At 36.9% G+C, this 26,325-nt stretch overlaps 1 protein-coding gene across 4 annotated transcripts in view; it reads right to left on the minus strand.

The window, feature by feature from the left end:
• Positions 1-26,325, minus strand: part of ogdha (oxoglutarate dehydrogenase a) — a 51,758-nt gene extending 25,433 nt beyond the window's left edge. Inside the window, exons 1-6 of one of the 4 annotated variants that reach the window (XM_079637389.1) lie at positions 25,829-25,973; positions 22,799-23,208; positions 11,669-11,857; positions 7,943-8,045; positions 5,115-5,159; positions 3,853-3,903 (exon numbers count right to left, since the gene is read on the minus strand). In XM_079637389.1, coding sequence (XP_079493515.1) covers positions 3,853-3,903; positions 5,115-5,159; positions 7,943-8,045; positions 11,669-11,857; positions 22,799-23,023 — 613 coding nt within the window. In that variant the 5' untranslated portion in view covers positions 23,024-23,208; positions 25,829-25,973. Of the gene's footprint in view, positions 1-3,852; positions 3,904-5,114; positions 5,160-7,942; positions 8,465-11,668; positions 11,858-22,798; positions 23,209-25,828 lie in introns of all 4 variants that reach the window. The other 3 variants (XM_079637390.1, XM_079637392.1, XM_079637391.1) reach the window with 3 other exon arrangements.

Here is a 26,325-nt window from a genome sequence, read left to right on the forward strand (position 1 = left end):
ATAAATAAATAAAATTAGGTGAAAAACTTATTTTAGTAAGTTGTCAAGGCAACATTTTTCATTTAAGTTGAAGAACTAAAACAAATAAAAGCTTAATAGAAATATATAAAATACAAAAACTAATCAAAAAAGACAAAAGCACAACAAAATGACTAAATCAGAAAATGGAGCTTTAAAAAAGCGAATTAAAAATATTACTAAATACTTAAAAAGTATATAGATAATACTAAAATAACACAGTAGACAAGTAATTCAGGACAGGATTTTTTCTTTGAGTCATGTCAATTACCCTTAAACTTGATGAATCAGTGACCCCCTTCCTAAAATATAAAGACAGCTTTACATCATGTATAAAAACCCATTTATACTGTGTTATTCTGGCTTTTACATTGTCATAATATACCGAAGATGTAACAAGCAGAAGAAAAATATATTCAGTTAAAGGGGACCCATTATGCCCCTTTTTACAAAATTTTATATAAGTATCTTGTGTCCCCAGAATGTGTCTGAAGTTTCAGCACAAAATACCCCACAGATCATTTATTATAACATGCCCAATTTGCCCCCATTTGGTTGGGAGCAAACACATGCCTTTTCGTGTGCTCCCCACCCCCTTTCCAGAAGAGAGCAAAGCCTTTACAGCTGGTGCTTAAAACACTCTGGCAGCAACAACAAAAACTGGAGAATCTCACGCAGCCAAAATGTCAAAAATAGTTAGTAGCTTTCAGCCTTATATGTCCGAACCGGAGTCACAGATAGAGAGATGGAGAGACTCAGGAAGAAGTCTAAGACTTCTGTCACAAACACATAAGAATTTACCTAATTTCCTAGGCACATTTCATTTATAAATGAAATTCATCCACTGTGTCCTCAGTGGCTCAGATGCCAGGAGTCTAGGAAAATGCATATGTTCATTGGTACATCCAAAAACAGAACATTTGTAATGTTTATGTGGCGCAGACATTATATCAATTTGTGCTATAGTGAGGATATACAGTGGTGCCTGAAAGTTTGTGAACCCCTAACAGAATCTGTGAAAATGTGTATAATTTTGACAAAATAAGAGGTATCATACAAAATGCATGTTATTTTATATTTAGTACATAAAAGATAAAAAATAAAAAAAACAGCTCTTAATGCATTGTTTCCTTCAGGAGCAGCCGTTGTGTTTGAGTCCCTCAGTGTAAAAAGATGGATCTCAAAATCATACAGTCACTCCTGGAAAGGGTTCAAATATGCAAAAATGCTGGAAAACAATAATTTTTGGGACCTGGATGATTTTTCTAAAGAACACTTGGAAGTTTAACTGCTCAGGACAAACAAGGAACTCAAGAACAACCATCACACAACAAAAAAACAGTTGTGGATCACCCAGTTAACGACACACACTATGAAGAATCAAGGGTGCATAAACTTTTAAACAGGGTAATTTTTATTAATTCAGCTTTTTTTTTCTCTTGTGGACTATATGTAAACATATTTTATGTAAAATATCTTATTCAGGACAGTACTAAATAAAAAAATAACATGCATTTTGTATGATCCTTCTTAATTTGTTAAAATGATTCACATTTTCACAGATTCTGCAAGGGGTTCACAAACTTTCAAGCACCACTGTAAACATTACGGACTACGAGCGGCTCACTCAGGGCGGGATCTATGCTAATAGGGCAGATTGTCACCAGTCATGTGCCAACACTGTGACATAAATCTGGAAGAGCATATTTTTAGACACTGCTTCTGATTTATGGGGATTATTTAAAAAAAATGAGTGGGTGGATTTTTTTCCATTATAGTGTGGTTGTTTACACACACTGTGGACACATCATTATTCAAACCCCATGTAAAAGTAAATTTAGCATGATAGGTCCCCTTTAAATTTATTTCAAATTTGTTTAGTGATTTTCTAAATAAATATTGTTCTAAAGGAGTTTTACTAAGAATAGTTACTGGTAGTTACTGGTGTGATATAATCATTTATCAATCATATTTGTAAAAGTTATATCCAATGTTTCAACCCCTGGCTTAATCAGCTTAACACCCTTTATGACCTGCCATAGAACAATTCCGCCAGATTATATCTTAGTATTTTTACATGCTGTGCTGTCATTCTATAGAGCATTTTCATATGCCATACATCAAAACAATCCTTACACCCCCAATGTGAAGGCTATCTATGCAATAAATCAATAGTGACTAGATAAAAAGCTGAAAAGTGCAATAAACCCCAAAAAATTATTAAAATAGTTTATTTTTTCTACATATTTTATTAAATACAGAAATATCACAAATGTCAACCTCAAACTTGTCAATGTAAAAAATGAGCATAAAACACTTTAAAACTACACACAATTGATTTGAACTGTTTACATAAATTAGTTTGTAAGATACACTCATTCATCGGGCTAGTGTGCCAAAACCTCCGCGTCCGTGTACTTCTCTAGTCGTGCAGGCATGATGTTGCGTGTGCGTGCGTGTGTGTGAGAATGTGCTTGCATTTGTAAATGTGCGTTTGTATGTGTGTGTAAAAGAGTAATAAATTATAAAATGACGAAGCAATGATAAAAAAGACAATAACGAAAGTGAAAACGCATCAGAGTAGCTATTAGGTAGTAATGGGAGTCAAATGTCGCAGCTTGTGACGTCACAACATGCGACACACACTGGGGTCATAGTGCATGAACGTGTATGAGCGTATGGGAAGACGTGACTATCGATCGCAGATCTATAGAACATGTGTGCAAAGGACATGCAATGCATTTTAGTGTTTTTTGTTGAAAACGCATATTATGCAATTTGTGCAGACTCAGAGGGTGAAAACAACGCAACAGGAGCATGTTGGAGGCTCGATCGGAACGTGTAACGTCTCTGGTTTTGTGTGCAAAAATAATTATTGAGCTAGCCATTTGCTTTCAGTTTCTATCGGCTCTTAAACAGAGACACGCAAACGGGAGCGCCGACGCTCCCGTCGGTCTTAAAGGGTTAAAAAAAGTAAACCTGGGTACATAGGTACTGGTATGTAGAAAGGACACGTAATCTGTAAAGCACAGTTTACATGCACACAGTTCACAGTTCCACAATCAAATGACTGTAATGCATAACCAAATATTCTCCATCTTTTCAAATCCATTTTTTACGGAATAATTAAAACGCCTCAAACAAAAATAACAGTTTTTAACAGATTTTAAACCCTCAACCCATTTGTCTGGTAGGTGGGCAAACTACTGTAAACACATTTGTTTTACAAACTGAGGGATGAGTTGAAATTACAGTTTGTGGTATTCAACATGACACAAATTATGTACACAGACAATAGGCTTTAAATAATAAATAAAATATTCCTTTAACATCACTAGCATATTGTGCTACAATCATTATCCAAACATTTTGGTGTCTTTTGGTGTATAATTTGGCAAATACTTACCAATCAAAATCCATTCCAAATTTCTATTAAAAACAACAAAGCCAAAACATAAAACTAAGGGGAGAGTAATCTTAAAAAAAAAAGAAAAAAAAAAAGGGAAAACATAGCACTCAGAAATTAAGAGTGCTATGTTTTACCTTTTTTAATCATGGAACAGCAGTTACCGAATAGTTCTTAAACTGCTGTATGGGATTCTGGGCATCACAGAGGTATGACAGTATTCATGTAGACTGCTGAGCCATTCACCATAGCACCAGCATAAACACACAGACTCGTGTGCTGGCACACACTCATGTCACAGGCCATGGGAATCTCTTTGTCTTTCTGGCTAATTTAAATACTGCTAACACAATGCTATGCAAAACAGGCATTAATACTCCACTCTTACTATTTGGTTTTCGGACAGCTGTTTAGAGCATATCAATTACCCTTGTGCCAATTACAGGTTTGAGAAACTTCAGCAAAGTGAAATTCAGACTCTGTAAAGCAAGGTAAAAAAAAAATAGAGATATGCATTTATGTACATATAACAGTTAAATTCTCCAAAGCAACGCAATTAATTACGTAAAAACTAGCATTTATACATTGGAATTGACTAATATATCAAACAAAAACAACAGCAAAAACAGAAATCCTACTACCGGTACATCACCTAAGGTCTTAACGTTATTTAACTATAAACAAAAAGCACACTAACATGTCAAATATTAAAAGGGATGGTTCGGGGTAATTTCACCCTAGGGACCTGTTTATGTTTGGCTCGAGGTCATGGTGCAAAGGACCCTAGGTTGAAATTAAAAACAAAATGTTGCTCAGGCGTCCATCTATTTAAATGACACTACCGGTAGTTCTTCTCATTATACAAAGTAATACTTTTATTCAGGAAGGATGCATTAAATTGATCAAAATTGACAGTAAAGACTATTTCTAGTTATATAAAAAACAAATCCATTTCAAATTAGGCCTAAATGCTGTTTTCTTTTTTTTCTTTTCTTTAGAATACTGTACAAAATGACATTTTTCAATATTGATAAGAAATTATTTCTTGGACACAAAATCAGCATATGATGAGAATGATTTCTGAAGGACCATGTGACAACTGAAAACTGTAATGGCTGCTGAAAATTCCCCAAAGGAATAAATTAAATTTATTACATTTAAATTAACGGTTTTTTTATTGTAATACATTTTGAAATGTAATACTTTAACAATATGACTGTTTTTGCTGTACATTTGATCAAATAAATGCAGCCTTTGTGAGTATAAGATACTTATAAGATAAATATTTAAAATTAAATAACTAAAATCTTACCAACTCTAAACTTATATATATATATATACGGTACACATTTAAACAAACATCTATTGTGCTGTTAAATGAAGACACATCAAGACAAGGAATAGTAAAGCTCCAATAGAATTCCTTTAGGTTTAGTTTCTCTATTCAAATTAACTATTCAAATGTTTTATAATATATTATATGTCCATTTTCAGAAAGACCTTTTTTTTTTTTAAACAGTAGTTACAGCTGCCATTCTTAGATACCAAGGAACATTCAGATTTTTTCAAATTTGGCCACAAAGCTAACAGCACTGCCAAAAATACACAAAAAAGCAGCTAAAACTACTTGCAACTACTAAAACAAAGCTATAAACCAAGAGGCGCAGAACTGCTCGTCATTAAAGCCTACCTCCAATGGTTAGAGCACTTAGACGCTTCTTGACATGTGTAAGGTCTGGAGAGGCAGTAGTAGGGGGAAAAAATCCACTGGGAGTTAGTGATTCCCAAAACCTCACATAGCCAATTCCATTGAGAGAGACTAACAAACACTTTAGATTACAGCACTGAATAGTTTCACTAATGAAATGTAAAGAGTTGGTCGCTTTGGTAAACCACACATCTTATTATAGAATAATTGATTATTATCTTAATCTCAATATATTACACAGCTATATAAATAAAGGTGACATTATGGATTCCACCAGATACTGTAAAACAACTTTCCTTCACTAATTCACAACAGGCACCAAACCAAGCAGTTCCTAAGTGCTGCAGCAATACAATCATGGCTTCAAGGCTCAATCTACATCACAGCCTACACTAGAGCTGCACGATTAATCATTCAAATATTGTGATCTCGATTCAATCTTATTCCTAAATTATAGCGATTCGCCTGTGTCCTTTAAAAAAACACACACAAAAAACACACAAGATTATTTAAATCTGTGTTTGCGAAGCCGTTGAGCCAGAGAGAGCCGTGTCATGTTTAGGTATTTATGGGGGAGTCATTGAACCATATATTCAAACCAATTATTTTTTTTTAAATAACTAAACTAAAATGTTTTAAATAGACTCCAACAATTAACAATTTGTCAGAACCTCTAGTAAATTTCTTGTTATTTTGTTTAGTTGTCCGTTAAGAACATGGGACATTTTTTATCTCCATTTGAAAAAAAATAAAAAAATAAAGTGATTCTCAATTTATCCAGAATCGTGCAGCTCTAGCCAAGACGACTGTCCCACACACTGTCAGGCAAAGCAAAACTAGCTCCTGAGAGGCTAAACACATTACTTTAATTATATTAATACAACTTTGCTCCTCAAAAGAACAAAGAAAATATTTTTTGGGGAGATATGCACCCTTTAAATATGCACCTTACAAATATTTTTTTAGGTACAGTATGATTCTCTACATGTGGATGATTTACTCACCCTCAAGCCATCCTAGGTGTATATGACTATCTTCTTTCACACAAACACAATCGGAGTTATATTAAAAAATATCATTGCTATTCCAAGCTTTATAATGGGCGTGTGCATCCATCCATTATAAAAGTAATCCATACGACTCCAGTGGGTTAATAATGGCCTTCTGAAGCATTTGTGTAAGAAAAATATCCATATTTAAATCTTTATAAACTAAAATAACTAGCTTCCGACAGACAGCCTACACAAGTCGACCTACGCCAAAAAAGTAGGCCTGTTCCCCCCCAACACTCTCCCCCGGTCAATGCTCCGACAACAGCCCAGACATGGAGCTACTTCAGCCATCAGTTCAGGGAAGCACTTTTAAACAGTAGCACTTCCTATTTCTATTTCTATTTTGAAATGTTTTATTTTGCTTAAAATGTTTTAGTTTGGCAGCTCAGTGAAGCACTTTCAAAAAAATATTTTTATTTTTATATACAGTATAATTGTGCTTAAAAAAAAAAAAAAAAAGTATTTACCTACATCTTATTCTTGTTTAAAAATAATGTACATAATATATATGAATGTATATGGAGCGTGATAAAAAGGTTACCGGCACCTTGAAATTGGGGCGTTAAAGGCAACACGAGCCGAGGAAAAATGTGGGTGCACCTAAATAAAAAAGTTAGGCGCACCAGTTCAACCAAGGCAAAAAGTTAGTCTGGAGCCCTGAGATACCGTTCCAACAGAAAACCCCCAATGCGATCCGGCCGCTCATGTGCACAAAACAGTGCCTGGTGGCTCGAGAACGTAAACCACGAAATAGGCTCCAAGGTACAAGCCTTGAAAAATTTATAATAAAGAAAGAACCCTTTATCGCTTGGCGTAGCCACGTGAACAGAGCAAGTCGTAATAAATGAATCATAGAATCATTAATTCAACCGTTTCGTTCACACCGGCTGATTCATCAATGAAAGCAGCAAGTGTCCAGTGAATTTATGAACGACTCGCCCGATACGTTAAAAAACGGTGGAATCATTCAAGAATAAAACACAGATGTGGGTTGCTAGGAGACCCTTTCTGCTTTGTTTGGAACTATTTTCCTATTCAAATGCACTCGGTTACAAAGCATTTAAAGACGTGGTTATTTAAAATATCTGATGTATGTACTCCCACCTCTCTTGGACATTTTTGAATAAAAATTCTCAGTGTAACGGACATCACCATATTTGATAATGTTTCCATGGTTACCAAACAGTGTGCAGAAAATAGAAAGTAGTGTGCATGTAAAGGCTGATTTATACTTCTGCGTCGGACCTAGCAGACCAATCACAGCACTTGTGGCCCACGTAGAATTGATGCGTGGGTACGCGTGCTACACACAGCCTACGTCGTAGCTATGGTGCGAGTTTATAAAAATTATGCAGAAGTATAAAATTGGATTTAACTGCAAGGTCAAAACATATGAGCAGGCCAAGTCACTACAAAGTCCTGTCAAGTAATTTAAATAGAGCAAAGCACGTCTTTCAAGACTTGCAGCCACCTCAAGCGTGATACTGTACAGAAATTCAATTTTAGATTGATGCCAAATATGTGAAAGCCCAATACAGTGCTGCTGCCCTTCATCACAGCAAATCCAGAATCACAACAATCAGTAAAAAAAAAAAAAAAAAAATCTAAAACTGCTTTCCAGAAAAGTTTAACAATACCTATCGTTTTGAATAAATTAAAATGATTACAATCACCAACTGTCATAGAAAGCAGTTTTGACAAAACATCTGAGTCCTAACCATGTATAGTTTAGTTTGGTGGACATTCATAATTCCTCACCGAGTTTATCCGATGACGTAATAATGTCGTTGGGAACGCATGAATCCAGATCAGCATCCATAATCCCAAGAGGGTCCAGCTGAGCCACATGGTGACCACGTATCTACAGGAGACAAGGGGGTCGCCCCACAAACATGGGAGCCGAACGCAAAACCACCCACAAGGAAAAGATACAGAAGGGGGAGAAAGAAGGTACAGAAGAGAAAGTGCAGCAAGAGCACAAGAAGATTGACATGATGTAGGATGTGTCGAAGATGAAATGAAGTGTCGGGTGCAAAGGGGGTTGGGGTATAAGAGTTGAAAAACAGGGGAAAGTGTGAAATGGGAGAAAGAGGGACAGATAAAGGGAAGGAGAAAGCGACAATCACACAAAACATGCTCATTAATATTGGTCTGTTGAGCTGTGGAAGACAGAAAACATTTCTCACCAACATGCTGGAACCCAGTAGCTACTGGGGTCTCGTCAAAATTTACACAACTGATGCCAAGTGGGTCAAGGTTTGCATTGTGATGCCCCATTACCTGGAAACAAGGCAACAGCAGTCACAAGATATGAGGAGTTCACCAAGCAGATCCCATGACTGTGAAATTGAGCCCATCCTTCCACAGTGTCACAAATATAAGATGCGAAACAATGCAACCAAAACGAGGTATTGCAAAACTTGGTATTTTAAACCAAATGGGACTATCTGCTAGAGGTCGACCGATATCTCAATTTTACAGATTAATTGGTACTAATAGTTGCTTTATGGAACTATCATTATCAGGTTATTAAATGCTGATAGTCCCAATACGATCGTGGTTATTAAAAATAAAAACAAAAGAAGCTGTCAGTCACCGCGCCAGTGTGGATACTGTCATTCAGAATCACATATTCTACTTTTTGGAAGTACAGTAGGAACAACATAAGAATTTTCACTGGAAAATGTCATCTGAAGAAGTATTATCCACTTTTGTTCTGACCAACTAGGGGGGAAAAAGCATTGCAGTAAATCGCACTGATCAAATCTAAAGATCGCGTATCATAATCACGTCAAACCGTGCAAATTATACTTTGTTCTCAAATTGTTAATGTTAACAACATCAGCATTGAGTGACTACATTTAATGCCCTTCCGATATTTATCCTTGTTTTCGCATGAACCGGCTGCAGTCTCTTTTTTTCTGTAGTCACTCCGAAGCCTTTTGCATTTTACAACGGTTGAATCTCCAGTTGTCACTGGTGATTGACGTTTGAACCTTTCTGGATCCGCCATCAAATTAATAAGTTGAATTATATCAAGTGCTGTGAGAAAAGACTATAAATCTCCACCTCTAACATCCTCACACGCAATATAGCCTACTAGCCGAGACTCCTTTATGTGTACAGATGTGACGTAATGACGCAAAGACATGCTCGAATTTCCCGTGGAAATCCACCAGTACCACTGGAATTAAAAACATTATAACAAGCTTACCGTTTTGAATCGAGCTACGGCAAGCAGATCGTTTTGAACACCGGCTGGTTATGCACTTGCTCAAAATTTTTATTTTGGATAATTTTTAACCCCAAAAAAGTTACGGACTGGAGCTTTAAGTCATTATTGATAATTTTGTAATAAAGTTTTCATTTTTATTCAGGGTTTCTGCAGGGTTTAGTCAGTCAAATTTAAGACTTTTTAAGACCTTTTTATGACCATTATGATTTAAATTTATGACCTACACGAATTACGAAAAATAACTTTTATATTAGTCGATATAGATAATTATCACGATAAATGTCAAATCTTTATTTCTTTAAAGTTTAAAGGCATATTTTTGCTCCTAAGTGAAAGTTGTAGAGTGTTAATTGTGGTTTTAGACTACCGGTACTCTTTATTTTCAGGACATATCATGACAAACACTTGCCAAACAGGGGAACATTCACAAATCTGAGGTAGAACATTCAAACATTTGACATTAGGTCCTTAACAAAATAAATATCTTAGTTGGAAAACTAATTTCTTAGTTTCTGCCTGTGCTAATGGGGGTCAAGTCTTGAAACAGGTTTGTGTTGACTTTGATATCTTCATTAAATGTATGAAAACCAGTAACCTAAATACATTATTAAATACTGTAATTATATTCCTTTAGTCCTTTAATACATTGTCTACAATAATAATATAATACAATTCAATATGTATATCCCACATGGTGCAGTTAATATTAATAGGCTAACGTTATATAGTAAATCCATGGTAAATAATGGGAATTTGTAGACGGAAAAGCTTCTGACTGTATCGCTGCGCAGTGTTTCTCCTGTTCGTCAGCGCCGCTTCATCTGCCTTTAAACTGGTTTAAATCACTGAGACATGCGTGTCCTTCGCTGAATTCAAGCGCTTCTCACTGGATCTCGTGACTGAGACCGATCAGAGTAAAGCCTTGTTTATACTCGACGCGTCCGCACGAGCGTGAAGGTGTGCGCGGCAAAAATGACGTCATTGCGGTGTGGGCGGTCGCGCGCGTTGGGTGCGCAAAGGCCCATTTCGCCTGGCGGTGTGCACGGCAGATTTTGTAACGGCGCGCGCGGCTCCGCATCCGAAGATGCACGACTTCGAGCCGAATCTGGCCGAGCACGACCTTCTCATCACACCAGCACCCATTTGCGTGTCTAAATTAGTTGCTTACATTTAAAAAATGAGCATACAATAGCATAAAAAGCCTTTTTAATGAACATAAAGGTCCATGTTTAACACAAATGTACATGAAAGTTAATGAAATGTTTAGTGAAATTATTTTTTTAAGAGATCGTTAATTTAGTTGTATACATACATGTATTCCCATATAGGCTAGCCTACATATATTTTGTTCTAATGTCACAAGTAATAATCTCAGGGTTTACTGGGTTTTACACGATTATTTTTGTATTGGTGATGGTAACTAAAATAAACATTGTCACGTGTTTATATTTCTTCTTCTCACCGATTCCTGATGGTTTAGAGAGAACAATTACTCGAGTCGCCCCCTGTAGTTTCAAAGAATAGTACAACGGCGAGCGCGCCAAGTATAAACGCCTCGACCGTTTGGAGAGGTGCGCGCGCAGTCAGCGGAGACTCGCGCTCGTGCGGACGCGTCGAGTATAAACAAGGCTTAAACGCGTCTGCTGTAGTGACCTCGCGCTGCGCTGCCGTTTGGACTTTGAGCCGAGCGCATATATGGTCCGTGTGGCGCGCGGTTCAAATGAGTTTTTTCGTTCCGCTTTTGGCGCATTTAACATGATGCCGCCAGCGCATTTTCGGGGCGAAAATGCAATGGTAGAACAAACATATGAATTTAAGACGTGGCTAAATGTAATTTATGACCTTGTACGGAAAATCCGGACGTTTTTATGACTATTTATGGCCTAAAATTCTTATTATTAAATTTATGACATTTTATGACTTTTTATGACTCCGCGGACACCCTGTTATTACTGATTTCAGAAACCATCAACTGATTAATCCGTTATTTGCCAGATTTTACAGTTATTGTTATCAGCAAACTCAAATACCGGTCAACCTCTGCTATCTGCTTAGTGAATGTTCTCCTGTGACCTCAAATAGCGTCAAAAGCATCCATTTTTTAATTCAAAATTTACACTAAATGCATAGATATCTTACCTTATTAAAGGTTCAAGCTGCAAACTCATTAAAGGCAGCACTGAGATATCAATTTCAAGCCAATATTTTTAAAGAAACAAATGCACAGCGTTTTTAAAATCTCTGCGTACCTGATAGGCCCTGATGAGGGATTGGACTGCCAAATGGTCTTCCACCAGTTTCTCCACATTCGGTTGAGCCCCCACCAGAGACTGGGCTTGAGCAAGCCCGGCCAGACTCACTCCCAGTGGAGGAGGACTCTGGTAGGCTGTACCTGGAGGAGCACCAGCATTAGCATTCCTGAAGAAAATGTCCCAAGACTAGAGAACAGAAAAAGAATAAAGATTTAGACTCTTTATGTAGACAATTAAGTTGAAATCAATGGCTAAACAGACATACTGAATTGTATATAATATTACGGAACCATTTTGAACAAGATCTAATGCAGCAAACAAGAATGACCCTCTAACATGGTAGTGGTACATAAGTCTGGACTGATCCACAGTGACTGTCCTTTTCCAATAGGTTTTAAAACAGTGTGAAGTAAAACTAAACTCTTGGTTCATTTTTACCAAATCAAACATCTGTGGAATACATTAAATTATTTATTTTGTTTTTTAATATGACCAATCTACGAAACGGGTCAGATAATGCTGGTGCTGGCCAAGGCAAGCATCACTAGTACTTCTACTCATACTTAAGGTCAGGGACCAGAGACATTTAAAATGAGTAACTCGTCAGCACTACTTGTGCTACAGAGACTTCATATCATGTGGCTTGAGAACTAGAAACAGCTGGATTAATACTACTTTTTTTTTTTCTCTATATTTGAAAGCACATACATTACAATTAGGACAGAGACAGTTTGCTATTTTGTGTTTAAAAGCCTCACCAGTAAAATGTAATCTGGATGTCAACCATTCAAAGAGAGTTCAAGACAGTTAAAGGGGCCATGACATGAGAAATCAAATTTGTCTTTTGACATATAAATGTTTTTGTACCATGAAAACATCCTGCAAGTTTCATGGCGTAAAACTTCCTCTTTTTAAAACAAAGCATTTATTTAATCAAGCTTCGAAAAAAGCTTGTTTTAATATTGCGGGATCTGTGATATCACACGGGCAAACATTTGCACACGACTGCCTCCAGAGCTGGACAAATGGGCATACATCACACCGACCATATCTGCATCACAAACCGCTTTGTTTGTAAATGATGGTTTTATATGGATGTTTTCAAAACACTTACTCACGTGCAATAGCAAGTGGGCGTTGAATCCTATATAGCCTATATATAGAAAAACAAATTATCGAAATGTCAGTTTTTTCCAATATATATATTATATATATATTGGAAAAAACTGACATTGCGATAATTTGTTTTTCTGCGATATAGATTGAAATATGAAAACAATTTCACTAGATGACTTGAATAGCTTTATTAATCATTCTAGAATAGGGCTGGGCGATAAAAGATAATTACTGTGATATCATTTTCCTCGATAAAACGATAACAAGAGTTAGATAAATGTACACTGGTTCGATAAAGTAACACTGCAAAGCCTCACTGTATAAATGAAAAATAATCATTGTTAAAGGTACAAACGTGATTTTGATTTTGAGGTCTGTCTGTATAAAAACTCTGCATAGCATGAAACACGCTGATGACGTATGATGTCTGCGCAAACAGGCAAGGGTATGTAAAACCATGACTGGCAGATAGGACATTGTGTTATTCCATTCGAACCGAATATAAAGATTGGATTAACATTTTATGGACTATGCCTTCGACAGACAATATACATTTAAAATATTACATTTAGACCGTTTAACAGTGATTGCTATCAGGATATGAGGAGACTTTCAACCAGTATAACAAAATGTTTCTGTAGAGAATTGCCTATTGCACCTTGGTGTACATGTGCTGTCTGCGGGGCTCTGTGGGTGCCATGCACAGAAAACAGAGCGCAAATTCAGAATTGAGCTCTTTCTCACTTGAATATTTGAACTGACAGGACTTAAAAACATGTGCAAATCATAAACTTGTTTACTGACAAGCCTTAAAGTACCCCTTAGTGTTTTCAAATATTTCCTTTCATGTAGTGTGTAATATAGCTGTTTGTGAATGTAAACGTTCTGCAAAGTTGTAAAGTCAAAAGTGACAATAAATTAATTAATTAATTGTCTCCCAAAGAAAGAATCGATTCTGAACCGCCTTAAAGTAACACTAAATAACTTTTCCTCTGCGGTCCCCCTACAGGTTGGAAGCAGAATTGTCCATTACCGCTGTCGTAAATAATTTAGCCTACCGCAGCCTACTGTCGCACGCACACTAGCTGTTTATACACCACCGGCTTAAGAATCAACAACGTCCACAGACAAGGTAGAGTATGATGCATGATTTTATGAAAGTATGATGTATGTTTATGAAAAAAAATACTATTGTAACATTCTTATGTCTCATTCGAACTACAGAAACGCAACCCGATCTGGCAAACTTACAGTGTGATTATAGCAGATATAGGGCGCCAATCGCGCTCAATTCGCAAAACGCTTGCTCTTGAAAGATGGGTCAGTACCGTCAGTACAGATACCTACACAATATAAAACTCAAAACTAAGTATTTTGAACACCATCGTTCAAGAGCAAGCGGTTTGCGAATCCTGCATTGAACTCAGAGATTTTAGAAGCAGTCGTCAGTAAAAGAAAACTAACGCAGCAAAAGTTTAGGATTATGCTGCTGTGGTATCGTGGTAAAGATGAATTTTAACCACTGATTCTTCACATGCTCGTCCTTGGGCAGTGAAAAGAAACTGGTTTTACCTTCACATTGTAGAACACAGCATCTTCTCGACATGATACTATCCAGTATCCACAGGAATCAGTATCCAGTGTTTGGAGGGTTTCAAGTTTTCCCTGGTGTCTGCAAGCGCACAATAAGTAGGCGGGCAATATGCTAATGTTTCGTATTGACGTCACAACGAAACGGCTTGTGACTCGTTTGAAAAACGATTCATTTCATTGACTCAGAGTCAACTCTTACTTTTGAAAGACAATAACTTTATATACGGTGCATTTTTAGATTTCAAACTTTGCAGTTACACACTACATGAAAGGTAATTTTCAAAAATCCATTAGAGGGGCCCTTTAACAAAATAAATGAACCTCAAGGAACAGATAAAATTAAAATCCATGTCATGACATCTTTAAATGTGATGTATAAGATGTTGAGGCATTGTGGTCCTGAAGATCCATCATAACAGAGTTGGAAATTTACAATTAATTTACATTTATATAAACTTCAAATATAACTAAAGACATTTTGTAGATTTTGCTTTGGGAACACTTCTGAAAAAGTGTCCTCACCTTGGTGACAACAAATTACTATGAGGTGTGTGTTGAAATTGTGATTTGCAATTCAGGTGCAAAGTTACAAGACAAAAGCCCCAGATAGGAAAGGTAATACACAGGGTTTTGGCGAATGGATTTCCGTGACACCACCAGTAGAATGTGATTTTTAAATAAAGGAGTTTGATTTCCATTTGTCAACAAACTGTCAATGGAATCAACAATAACAATTATTCTTAACCATGAGCAATTCTATTTAATGTGCTTCTAATCAAACAAAAACAACTTGACTTGAGAATTAAAGGGCACCTATTATGGAATTTTGAAATTTACCTTTCATGTAGTGTGCAACATAGATCTAAGTGAACAAAAACATCCTGCAAAGTTTGAAATATGAAAGTGCACCGTATATAAAGTTATTGTCTTTCAAAAGTAAGAGTCGACTCTGAGTCATTTTTATGAATCGTTAGAAGACCGAAGCTTTTTCTCTGACTAGATGACGTCAACTTGTCAAGTTATTTGAATACGATACGCCCACTTATTGCGCTCCAAGGCCAGGGAAAACTTGAAAACAGACGAGACGCTGTGTTCTGAAGTGCGACTCAAAAGCCAACTTTTTTCATCTGCCCAAGGAGGAGCATTTGAAGACTAACTGGCTACAATTCACTATACCACAGAAGTATAGTCCGAGCCTTGTGCTTTGCTCGCGCCATTTTGAAGACGATTGCTTTATCAACTTAAATGCAATCAAACTTGGATTCGCGAGCCGGCTGATATTGAAGGAAGGTTCAGTTCCAAGTGTATTTGCATCAGCTTCCTCCTCCGTATCACAACCTGTAAGTGTTATTAATAATTAGGGGTGTAACGGTACGCAAAAATCACGGTTCGGTACGTACCTCGGTTTTAAAGTCACGGTTCGGTTCATTTTCGGTACAGTAAGGGATAGAAATGCAAAACATTAAACTGCTGGTTGTTTATTATAAACTTTTTTTAACAATTTGTTTACACTTTTTTAAACACACTTTTTAATAAAATATAACGTTAGGCTAATAAATAAAAAATATATATAAAAAAAAAAGAATAAGAAATAAAATACTGCTGCAATGTTCTCCACTAAATAAAATACTCTCAAACCAATATTGGCCGTGATGAGGCTCTAGTGAGAGGCTGGGCTAAATCGAGCATGCCGTGTATGTGGTGATCTTTATTTATGCAATATTTATGTCCGAGCCGGACCCGAGAGTTAAAGTCCAATTTTTTTTTCTCATACTAATGACACATGACGCATTCGGAAATGTCCACAGATGAGCGCATCAGCGCTCTTAACACAGGCGCGCTTGCACTTGTTTTGTTGTCACAGCAACATAAACAAATTTCCGCACACAGGAAGACAGATGTTATGTGGTAATATTTTACATGTATTTGAATCACAAAAATGATTAATCAGATTTAATCAGTGCAATGCGGAGACTTCCGACACTTAATATGTTCGTGTGGAAACTCGGAATTCACCTTTGGCTAAGCCCCGCCCTCCTTAGTTACTGTTGCTACCTCCGACAACTTCATCTGGGCTCTGGTTTGGTATCAACTTGGCTTATGCTGTGACGGCTCTTCCTGCTGAAATTTTATCAAACTTTTATAAAGCAGCAAATAAAGTGTCCGATAGAAGTAGGCAAAAGTGTCTGCAGTATGCGTTTGAAGGCTTTATTCAAGACATACCGGTGAAACGCAAGCAATAACAAGGCATCCAAATAGAGGTAAAAGCATAACGGTCACAGTCAAAAAATGAACCACCGCATATCCTAATCGAGACGGAGGCTGTGACTAACAATATCAGAAGAATCACTGTTCATGCAAAGCCGGGTAGGTCTCTATTCACTTCTATAATCGTTATTATTTACAAAGCAAACGGACTAACGTTACGGGAGTATAAAGTTGTATTTATTAGCAGCGTGTGCTAGCGTATCAACAATTAGGTGCAGAGAACCGAAATCATAACCTAAATCAGCATAAAACTGTCTAACTAGTGTAACTTCACAGTAAGGTTAAAAGCTAAATGTATCTTAGAGCACAAAAGTGTGCTTGTTGATCCTTGAGGGGTTTCGCTGATTGCGAGGACGTCCACACAGTTTAATCCAAAGACGACACTTGTCAGTATTTAACTTCGGTTTTGGGAAGGGGAAAAAACGGACACCCCCCTCCAACCTCTCTGGGAAACGCGTATCTGTGTTACAAATGCCCCAGGCACAACGTTTAACCATATTTTTTATAAAACGACGACGTAATAGCCTGCCGAGACCAAAAATATGAGCCGCCTGCGTTGAAGTCAATGGAGCGCTGTGAAAAAGTGTCGGACCCTCTGTGGAGCTCGTTCTTGGCTGCGCTGTGATTGGTCAATCTACATTCTAGGGCGTGGCTTAGCCAAAGGCGAATTGACGTATGTTCCGCACACAAAACTAGCCTAATTTACTGATTCGGTACACATGTGCACCGTACCGAAAGTCCTGTACCGAAACGGTCCGGTACGAATACATGTACCGTTACACCCCTATTAATAAATTGTTGCTTTTATGTTTTATGTAGCATGATTAATAATTATTTTGTTTGTTGTGTAAGCACCGTTTAGCTTCTAGGACTTCAATGACAATTGTATTGAGATATGTGAAGTGTTTGTCGTTGTTTTCGGAGTTGTCTTAAAGAATAGAGTAATATACCTCGTAGTAACGTAACTGCATTTTTTGTAAAAACGTGTTTATGCATCGGGCTAACGCAAACTGATTGAAGCACTGATTGTGCTTTTACAATATGAACTCTGGGCTATGCTCGCTAACATAACATTAAATTCTTTATCTTATTTTTAGTTTTTTACTACAAACTACAAAGCAGTGGACTATAATCATTATTATAACACAATTTAATTGATAAAAGCATCATTGTACTCCGTGTTAAACAATAAGTATTATCTATGTAAACACTGCTGGGTCATCTGACCAATCAACGCAGATTAGCGTCGCGCAAAGGAGGGGTTTGGAAAAATGAGTCTTGAACGAATCATTTGGGAGTCGGTGAGCAAATCAGGTAAAAATAAATGCATATTATACGACAACAAAAGTGTTTTTTGTCATTGCATGCATGTAAAACTGTTGTTGGGGACTCCCAAAACAACATTAGGAACATTTTAAATGTCATAATAGGTGCCCTTTAAATGCTACACAAAGACGGTTGAAAATGCTACACAAAGATGGTGGAAATGTTGAAAGGACAATACACAGCATATTACATATACCAGAGGAGAGCATAACTAGAGTAGGACTGGGTTGACAATACCAATTAATCTATCTTCATTTTGATGAACTGATGTTGATTCTTGAATCCCAAGATCAAGCGTTCAGTCTTTTTTTCAGTTTTTCAGTATAACTTGCTGAAATGTATCATGTAAGGGATCATCAGCAGCTAGGTGACACCTAGTAGGTGTGCATTACATGATTTTAAAGCACAAAGTGGAGGCAAACAACTACCAGATGCAAAACTCATTAAAATAGTTTATTGCACCTAGCTGTGGATTATCTACCATGATTCTAGCCAACACTAAAAAGTTAAAGCTGTTATTGGCAGCTTCCATTTAATTGGAAGGGTTAAAAAAGACAGTTATTTTTGTCAGCCATGACTCGTTAGATCTAGCTTGAAAATCAGAAACGTAGATAAAGTAGTGTGGTAAGACTACATTTATTTCAATGAATTATCTAGAGAGAGATAGAGTGTTCCCAGGGTCCAATGTTTCACAGATTTATACGACACATAATGAACACATGTTCTATGTTCCCCAGTTCAATGGTCTGTTAACACACATTAACTAATAGTGCGTTCACACACACTCAAAAAAAACCCAAAACATTTAGTCCTGGTCTGCTTAGCGTTCAGATTGGCATTTTTATTATCCAGCCTAAAGATACTGAACCTAGAGGCATAGCTTTTAGCTATTTTGAGACCTCCTGAACATCCGGAACAATGCCGTGTGCTGCGATAAATGCGCTCGTTGTATGTGCGTAGCTTACATATGATGGGTATTTTGACCAACTGAGAACTTGTGAAGAGCTTATAAAATGTGTAAAGGAGTCAAAACAGCGGCAGGAATCCCTCCGCCACACACAAACCAATATCTGCTGCGAGGAGACGCGGTTCTGCCTGTACCGAACTATGACGAGAAAAAAACAGGTGTGCGTGAGCATTCTGTTCTTTTTTAGGATCTCATCTTCCTGTTTTATGTTCATTTACATGTCTTTGGTCCGTGCTGCGTTCAAACATCATTCAAACCACACCAAAGTTCTTTTGGGAAGTGGACCGAGACCCATCTGACTCATCATATCCACACTGTAAACACTAACGCACAAAATAATTAATTGGTTTGAGTACGACAAATTTAAACTACCGGTAATTAGTTCAGTCAAACTAACTTTTATGAGTATTTAGCACTTTCTTTTCCTTTCAAGTTCACAGAACTGATATATTTTAAGTAAACTGAACTGTTTAATTGTTTTGAGTTTTATGAAATTATTTCTTTTAATTTAGACGAACATAAGTTTAACTGAAACGGCTGGGATGTATATTCCCCAGCATGCTTTGCCGATGACACTCGAAAAGGAGGGTAAATGCTAAAATTAAGTGTAATATAATGTTTTTTTTTTAAAAAAAGCAAGATTAATGTTAAGTGGGAGATTTATTAGTGATTAATGTTTTGTTATGCTAATTTAGAAGAATTTCTGTTGGTTTTAGCATAGTTACCATCATGGTGACAAGTGGTTCCTTGTAGCTTGATTTGAGAGCAAATAAAACCTTTATATTGCTGCACTCATACAGAAAGTGGTACTGTATAACATACTATTGTTAACAAATTAGTATGTTAGCAAACTAGCTTGTTAAAGCTAGCTAAGTTTATACTAATAAAAGTGTTCACATTGAGATTACATACAAGTTTTAAGTTAAATGTATGAATTAGTGTACTCAAATGTTTCAAGTTAAGAACAATTAAAATGTATAGGCCTACACAATAAAAATCTGCCAGTTCTGCTAACTTAAAATAGTAATTTCCTAAATAAAAAAAGAATTGAGGCAACTGATTGCCTTACATTTTTTTAGTTTTGCCAACTTATTCGGGTTTACAGGGTTCAGATGGCAGCGTTAACACTTATTCAAATGAACCGCACTTACAGAGCAGGGTTAATTTTAATCGAATCAAACATGCCAAGTGTGAACACACTTTTAAAAGGTCAAGACTAATTTTCCCAGGGCCCTATAAACTTAAAAAGAAAAAAAATACTAACCATAAACTAAGGAAGCTATGCTCTTACTCAAAACCATTTGCTTAGTTCCCTCAAGTCTAGGCTTGTTACTGTATATTGGGATCCATGCAGCAATGCAGGGGAACAGAAAACCCATTTGACGAGTTCCCACAATAACCAATGTCATATTAAGCAAATAAAGAGCTTGGGAACATTTTTTTTCAGGTTACCACACTGTTAAAAAATTAAACCACAAGTTTAATTTCAAAAAGGCAACAGTGCTTGTCATCAGTTCACATAAAAAGCATGATAGCATAAGTTTAGGTTTTATGGGACTGAATGGTAACCATTTAAAAAGTGCATATTTCATTAACTGATATAAAATTAATATTCCACACCACCTGAATATTATACTGATAACCACCATAATCACACAGGTGGTAAGAGAGACACATGATGAATTGAGTTTGTCACAAGTTTTTCCACAAGCTGAGATACTATAGAAGGTACAGAGTCTCATACACAAAACAAAACTCCACCATGGTAATCCATGTAACACTAAAATAATGCAATAAACATTTAAACAACATAAGATGTAATATAAAACCCTAATGTACATATTAATAACAAAAACTAACAAGAAAAACGTATTTAAATCTGGGGAACACAGGACCCTGGACACAGGGTCATAAGAACAGAGTATAGGAACAACCTGTGTATTTCCTGCATTTGTTCTGTACTTTGTCTCTCTACTAACAATGAAGCTGTGAGTTTTAATAGCAATGTTACCAGAACTTACCACCTTGTAGTAATATAAAGTAGCGATTCAAAGTCGTGGGGAAGTGTTGGCAAGTTTCTGTGTCGCTAAATATTTATGTGTGCACTTCAAGTATGGCTGCACGATATATCTAAATATCGCAAATGTACATATCACGATATGCATACCGCAATGGCTTTCGATATCTGAATGAGTTTAAAAAGTAAGGCTGGGTAAAAAAATATGGATTTCTCGATTTTAATCGATTCATTTTTATGATCCAATATCGATTCTTACATCCCCAAGAATCGATTACTCTATCGCGTTTTCAGTTGATGAATGAACTGAACATTGTAGCACGCATCTTTGTTTCAGATCAAAAGTAGCAAAGCACAAAGTTTTAGATTTCAAATTAAAATTCCATTTAAGAAATTGAAAAAATAAATACAGATTTCGCGCTGTTTGATGTGATGGGAAATATCGCTGTAGCACAGCTCTATTCAGGAGAAGCGGCAGCACACGTGAACTGATCTTCTCCGCTTTAATACCAGTTACAGCACAAAAAAACATGAATGAACATCTGTATGTTAAATGTACAACTCATCAAAATCCGTATCATGTCACATATAATTGCTCAATCAGTGTTTAAACCACGGATTGAGCAATTACACAATGTGTAGTGAACCAGGGTCCTTAAAGTCCTTACCAGTGCCCAAATTAGTGTTCACGATATACTGATTCATGACCTCAAAAGCTGATTGAGACATTCAACATCAAGTTCCTTTTGTGACTGGATTCTGTGGGCTGTCATCATAGGGCACTGCATGGTATTTGCCATGTTAAAGGGAGTAAGTTGTGTGGGTTATTATTGATGTTCTAAAGTTATAACCAATATTTTACAAAAATTGTCAATGACAAAAATCATGACTGGAAAAATAGTCTGCAGGTGCATTTTGAAATGTAATTTACAATAGTTTACAATTCCAATGGTTTTTATTTATTAAAAAAACAGCAAAACGACAGTGGTTAATGTAGCGGTGGCGATATTGCGAGACAGCTTTTCACTTGATGAGAATCTCGTGAAATTTTAGTCCCACGAGATGCCAAATCAGGTGATAAATCAGCGTCAATACCCAGCACTATGAAAATTTTTATTTTCAAGAATGTGGGGACACATGACTAAGCCTATAATCAATATTGTCTTCTTTAGTACATCTTTCTTCTGTTAACGAAGACAAATCAGGATTGTAGGATTTTATATTTATGCATTAATGCTTATAAAGCAGTTTAAGGTTAGCAACCATTACACAGAACAAAGTAAAGTGGGGGAATTCAGATCAAGAAACCACAACAATGTAGCAACTGGTGGCGCTGTACCCTTCCTTCTAAACCTGATTAGAATATCTGATCTAGATGGCCAAAACGTAAATGCCTGAGGGATGGGTGGAAATATCCATCCAAAGGACGGGGAGGAAAACATTAGCCCAAGATACTCTGGAGTCTGGACCTTGTACTCACTTTTGAACTTGAGGTGGTTATTATAACTGTGGTTTATTACATAAAACCTCATTAGAAGTGCAGAGGGTTAAAACAACTAAATGCCCATAATGAATCAGCGGTGTGTCAGTATGTCCTGGAACCGGCACACTCCCATGACTGCTCTAAAAATACAATCAGGGATCCCAGTAATTTGATCTAAGACACACAAGTTGCTACTCAGCATCTAGACAGATGGAAATTCAGTGTATACCTGGATTAAGATACATTTTTTGGCCTTTTTATGCAAACACCCAAGACCCAAAACTTTAGTTTGAGAATGGACAAGACAACAGAGAGGTCTCTTCACCTCATACAACAGCACTGTCCTCTGCCTCTTACCTTGTGCACGCTCTTGGGATTCTCCAACCATGCATAGTACATCTCCTCGACATAGTTGGAGCTCGTTCCATTCAGAAACGGCTCTGCGGCCACCGGTGCAGTGTAGCACCTGAATGGCTGAAACGTCCTAGGGATGGATGCTGGCCTCTGCTGTGATTGATTTTTAGCAGTCTGAGAGGCAGTGATTGGCCGGAGCCGTGCCGCACAAGTCCTTAAGCGGTGCATCGCAGTCTATTGAACAAACACCACCCACACTCACAAGTTCCTGGATGTCCCCAGTGCCACAACAGAAAAGAGAAGTGTCACCTCCTTCTTTAGCCCAAAACGGAAAATGTGTTTTAACTTCCTGGAGAAGAGTAGACACGTTCCAAAAGTCCTTGACTTTATTACTCCTATTTGCGTTTTGCACTCTGGAAGAAAAACAGAAAAGTCAATCAGAGGAGCATTAAATGTGCAGTTTATCTCAGCAATTTAAAGCCAAATGGATTTGATAGATATTACTATGTTGTTAGGAAGTTTCTGCCCTGGGTATGACATGGAGGTTTTAATTATATTTTTAGTGCAAAAGCAAAACAAACAATATATTATATATATATATATATATATATATATATATATATATATATATATATATACGTATGGAATGATATTTTTAGTGCAAAAGCTAAACAAACAATATATATACACATATATAAGTACAACAGTAGCTGCAATCATCATCAAGACAAAACATCTTCATTTAGCTAAGAACGTAATCTTTCATATCTGTTTATGCAGTTTAGTACTTTCCATGGCACAATGGTCACCTCCAGAGCCCAGACAAAGGTCAAAGAGATAGTCAAGCTCATGATAAAGAACAAGAGCTCCAAAATAACCTTATTTTTGAGGACATTATGCCTTCATGGGCTTGTAAACTATAAAAGTTTTTACACAAAGTTCTTGAGTAATGAAATTGTCTCAGAAGTGTTTTAGCTGGAGTTTCTTATGTTAAAGGATTAGATCACTTTCAAATAAAAATTTCCTGATAATTTACTCACCCCCATGTCATCCAAGATGTCCATGTCTCTCTTTCTTCAGTCAAAAATAAATTACGGTTTTTGAGGAAACCGTTCCAGGATTTTTCTCCATATAATGGATTTCAATGGCAACCAACGGTTTGAAGGTTCAAATGTCAAAAGCAGCTTCAAAAGCTCGACACAATCCCAGTCGAGAAATAAGGGTCTTATCTAGCGAAACGATCGGCCATTTTCTAAAAATAAATAAAAATTATATATTTTTTAACCACAAATGCCCGTCTTGTACTATCTCTGAGATGCGCCACACATTACGTCATCACGTTAGAAACAGAAAGGTCACACGTGACGTAGTCGGAAGGTTTTACAAGTTTGGAGTAGGAGGAGCATTCAAAGTTGTATGTTGAATGACACATATTTATATGTATTTGTGTCTGTTTATTGTTTAAAATGGTCCTTACGTGTGCATATCCTGGATGTTTAACGATGTCACGCGTGACCTTTCTAACGTGATGACGTAATGCGTGGCACATCTCAAGAGATAGTACAAGACGGGCATTTGTGGTTAAAACGTATATAATCTTTATTTATTTTTTAAAATAAAATGGCCGATCGTTTCGCTAGATAAGACCCTTATTTCTCGACTGGGATTGTGTCGAGCTTTTGAAGCTGCATTGAGACTGACATCTGGACCTTCAAACCGTTGGTTGCCATTGAAGTCCATTATATGGAGAAAAATCCTGTAATGTTTTCCTCAAAAACCTTAATTATTTTTTTCGTCTGAAGAAAGAAAGACATGGACATCTTGGATGACATGGGGGTGAGTAAATTATAAGGGAGAACTAATCCTTTAAGGCACACAGCAATCCGTAGTGTTTATCGAATGATGAAAAAATTGAGTAAAGTTTGAATTTATTTTTCACCCAACTGCTGCTTTGCCAATCAACAGGAGCCTAACTCGCTTAACACTGATGTAATGAGGTTACAAAAACTTTTGATGCTTATTTATGTCACATTTTGAATGTAGTATAAGTAAACCACGTGTAAAAAACATTACATAACATTTCATTCGTTACGCTGCAAACCCTTGAACCCCACAACAAATTACTTATTTTATTTCTAGGCGAGTATTTCTGGCATCATTAACTTAATATTTTGCATCACAATATGCCATATGCAACTTTGCAAAGAGTTTTTTCTTCACATTTTGACAAAGCATTGCCTTTCCTTCCTACATAAGAAATAAATCAGATCCGTTGTTACTCTAATAAACTGAACTATACTCTTTTAAAAATGAATAATGGATATGGGTGTCCTTTTTCGCTAAATGGAACTAACATGACCATGTGGTTGAAATAAACATGGACCCTTCTCTCCCTCCACACGCCTATGTTTTGACCTTGCATCCACACATTCCACTCCCCTTCACTGATGAGTCACTCAACTACGCCCGCCCACCGAGGCGTTTCAGAGCGCCATTGGCCGGAGACTCCTACTCCACCCACCAGTCATGCTTAGTGGAAGGCTATTGGAGACACGGAGTGTCAATCATTATGTCCTTTCACTAAACATGGTTCTTATGAAAATATTAGCAGCCCATGCTAACCATCAAATTATGAGGCCAATACTAGGAGTTCAATCGTGCAATTTAAACTTATTACTAGGTTGCTAATTTTATTGTATTGTTTAATGTATTTGTTTAATGAATAAAGACACAAACCCTACGCATTTCCCTTGTGAATCACAAAACCTTGACCTAGCAACAATAATGAGCTAACGTTAATTAAGGTCGGTCAAGGCACGCAGTTCTGTAACGGGATAGTTAAGTGTCCTTCTGCATAAATACCAAATGATGTCCTCAAATATCAGTTAACTTTGTGCCACACCAAACAAGAGCAAACAGCCATGCTAAAAAACGAAATGAGGAACGCGCCTCTTCGTACGGGTTTTGTCGACGCTGTCATTACATCTCCCTTTAACGGCAGATGGAAATGTGTACACAAAACAAAAAACTTACTTGTTCCGACAGCTGTTGTGAACTGGTCGTGCACCGGAGTTGGTAGCGGCTCCAACTGACCCCTGCGCTGCTCACGAGAATGACAGTCGACACTAGAACAGCAGCTCGTCACGAAGAACGTCAGCCGCTTCAGGACGTCACTTCTAGGTTTAGCGCGAACTAATTTCTGAGAATCGATTATTTCAATCCGGCTTTTTCAACACGTGACATTCACAAATCCTAAATATAATTTACATTTCTATTAAACAATATTCAAAATATTTTATATCTCTCGACTGGAAAAGCATTAGCGCGCGTTTAAAACAACAATTTAACTGTTAAACTAATGCTGTTTTCTAGCGCTTCTGTTAAGTTCCTACTTCCGACGTGATGTGATGATTGTGGTTTTGGTCATAGACCGTATTATGTTTTTTTGGTTACAGTAAAATGGACAATTTCAAATTTCATTTGGACAGGAAACATTTTGCCGTAATACATAATTAATGATCGAAGGATTC

Source organism: Phoxinus phoxinus (assembly GCF_949152265.1).
Source record: "Phoxinus phoxinus genome assembly, chromosome: 15".
NCBI lineage: Eukaryota > Metazoa > Chordata > Actinopteri > Cypriniformes > Leuciscidae > Phoxinus > Phoxinus phoxinus.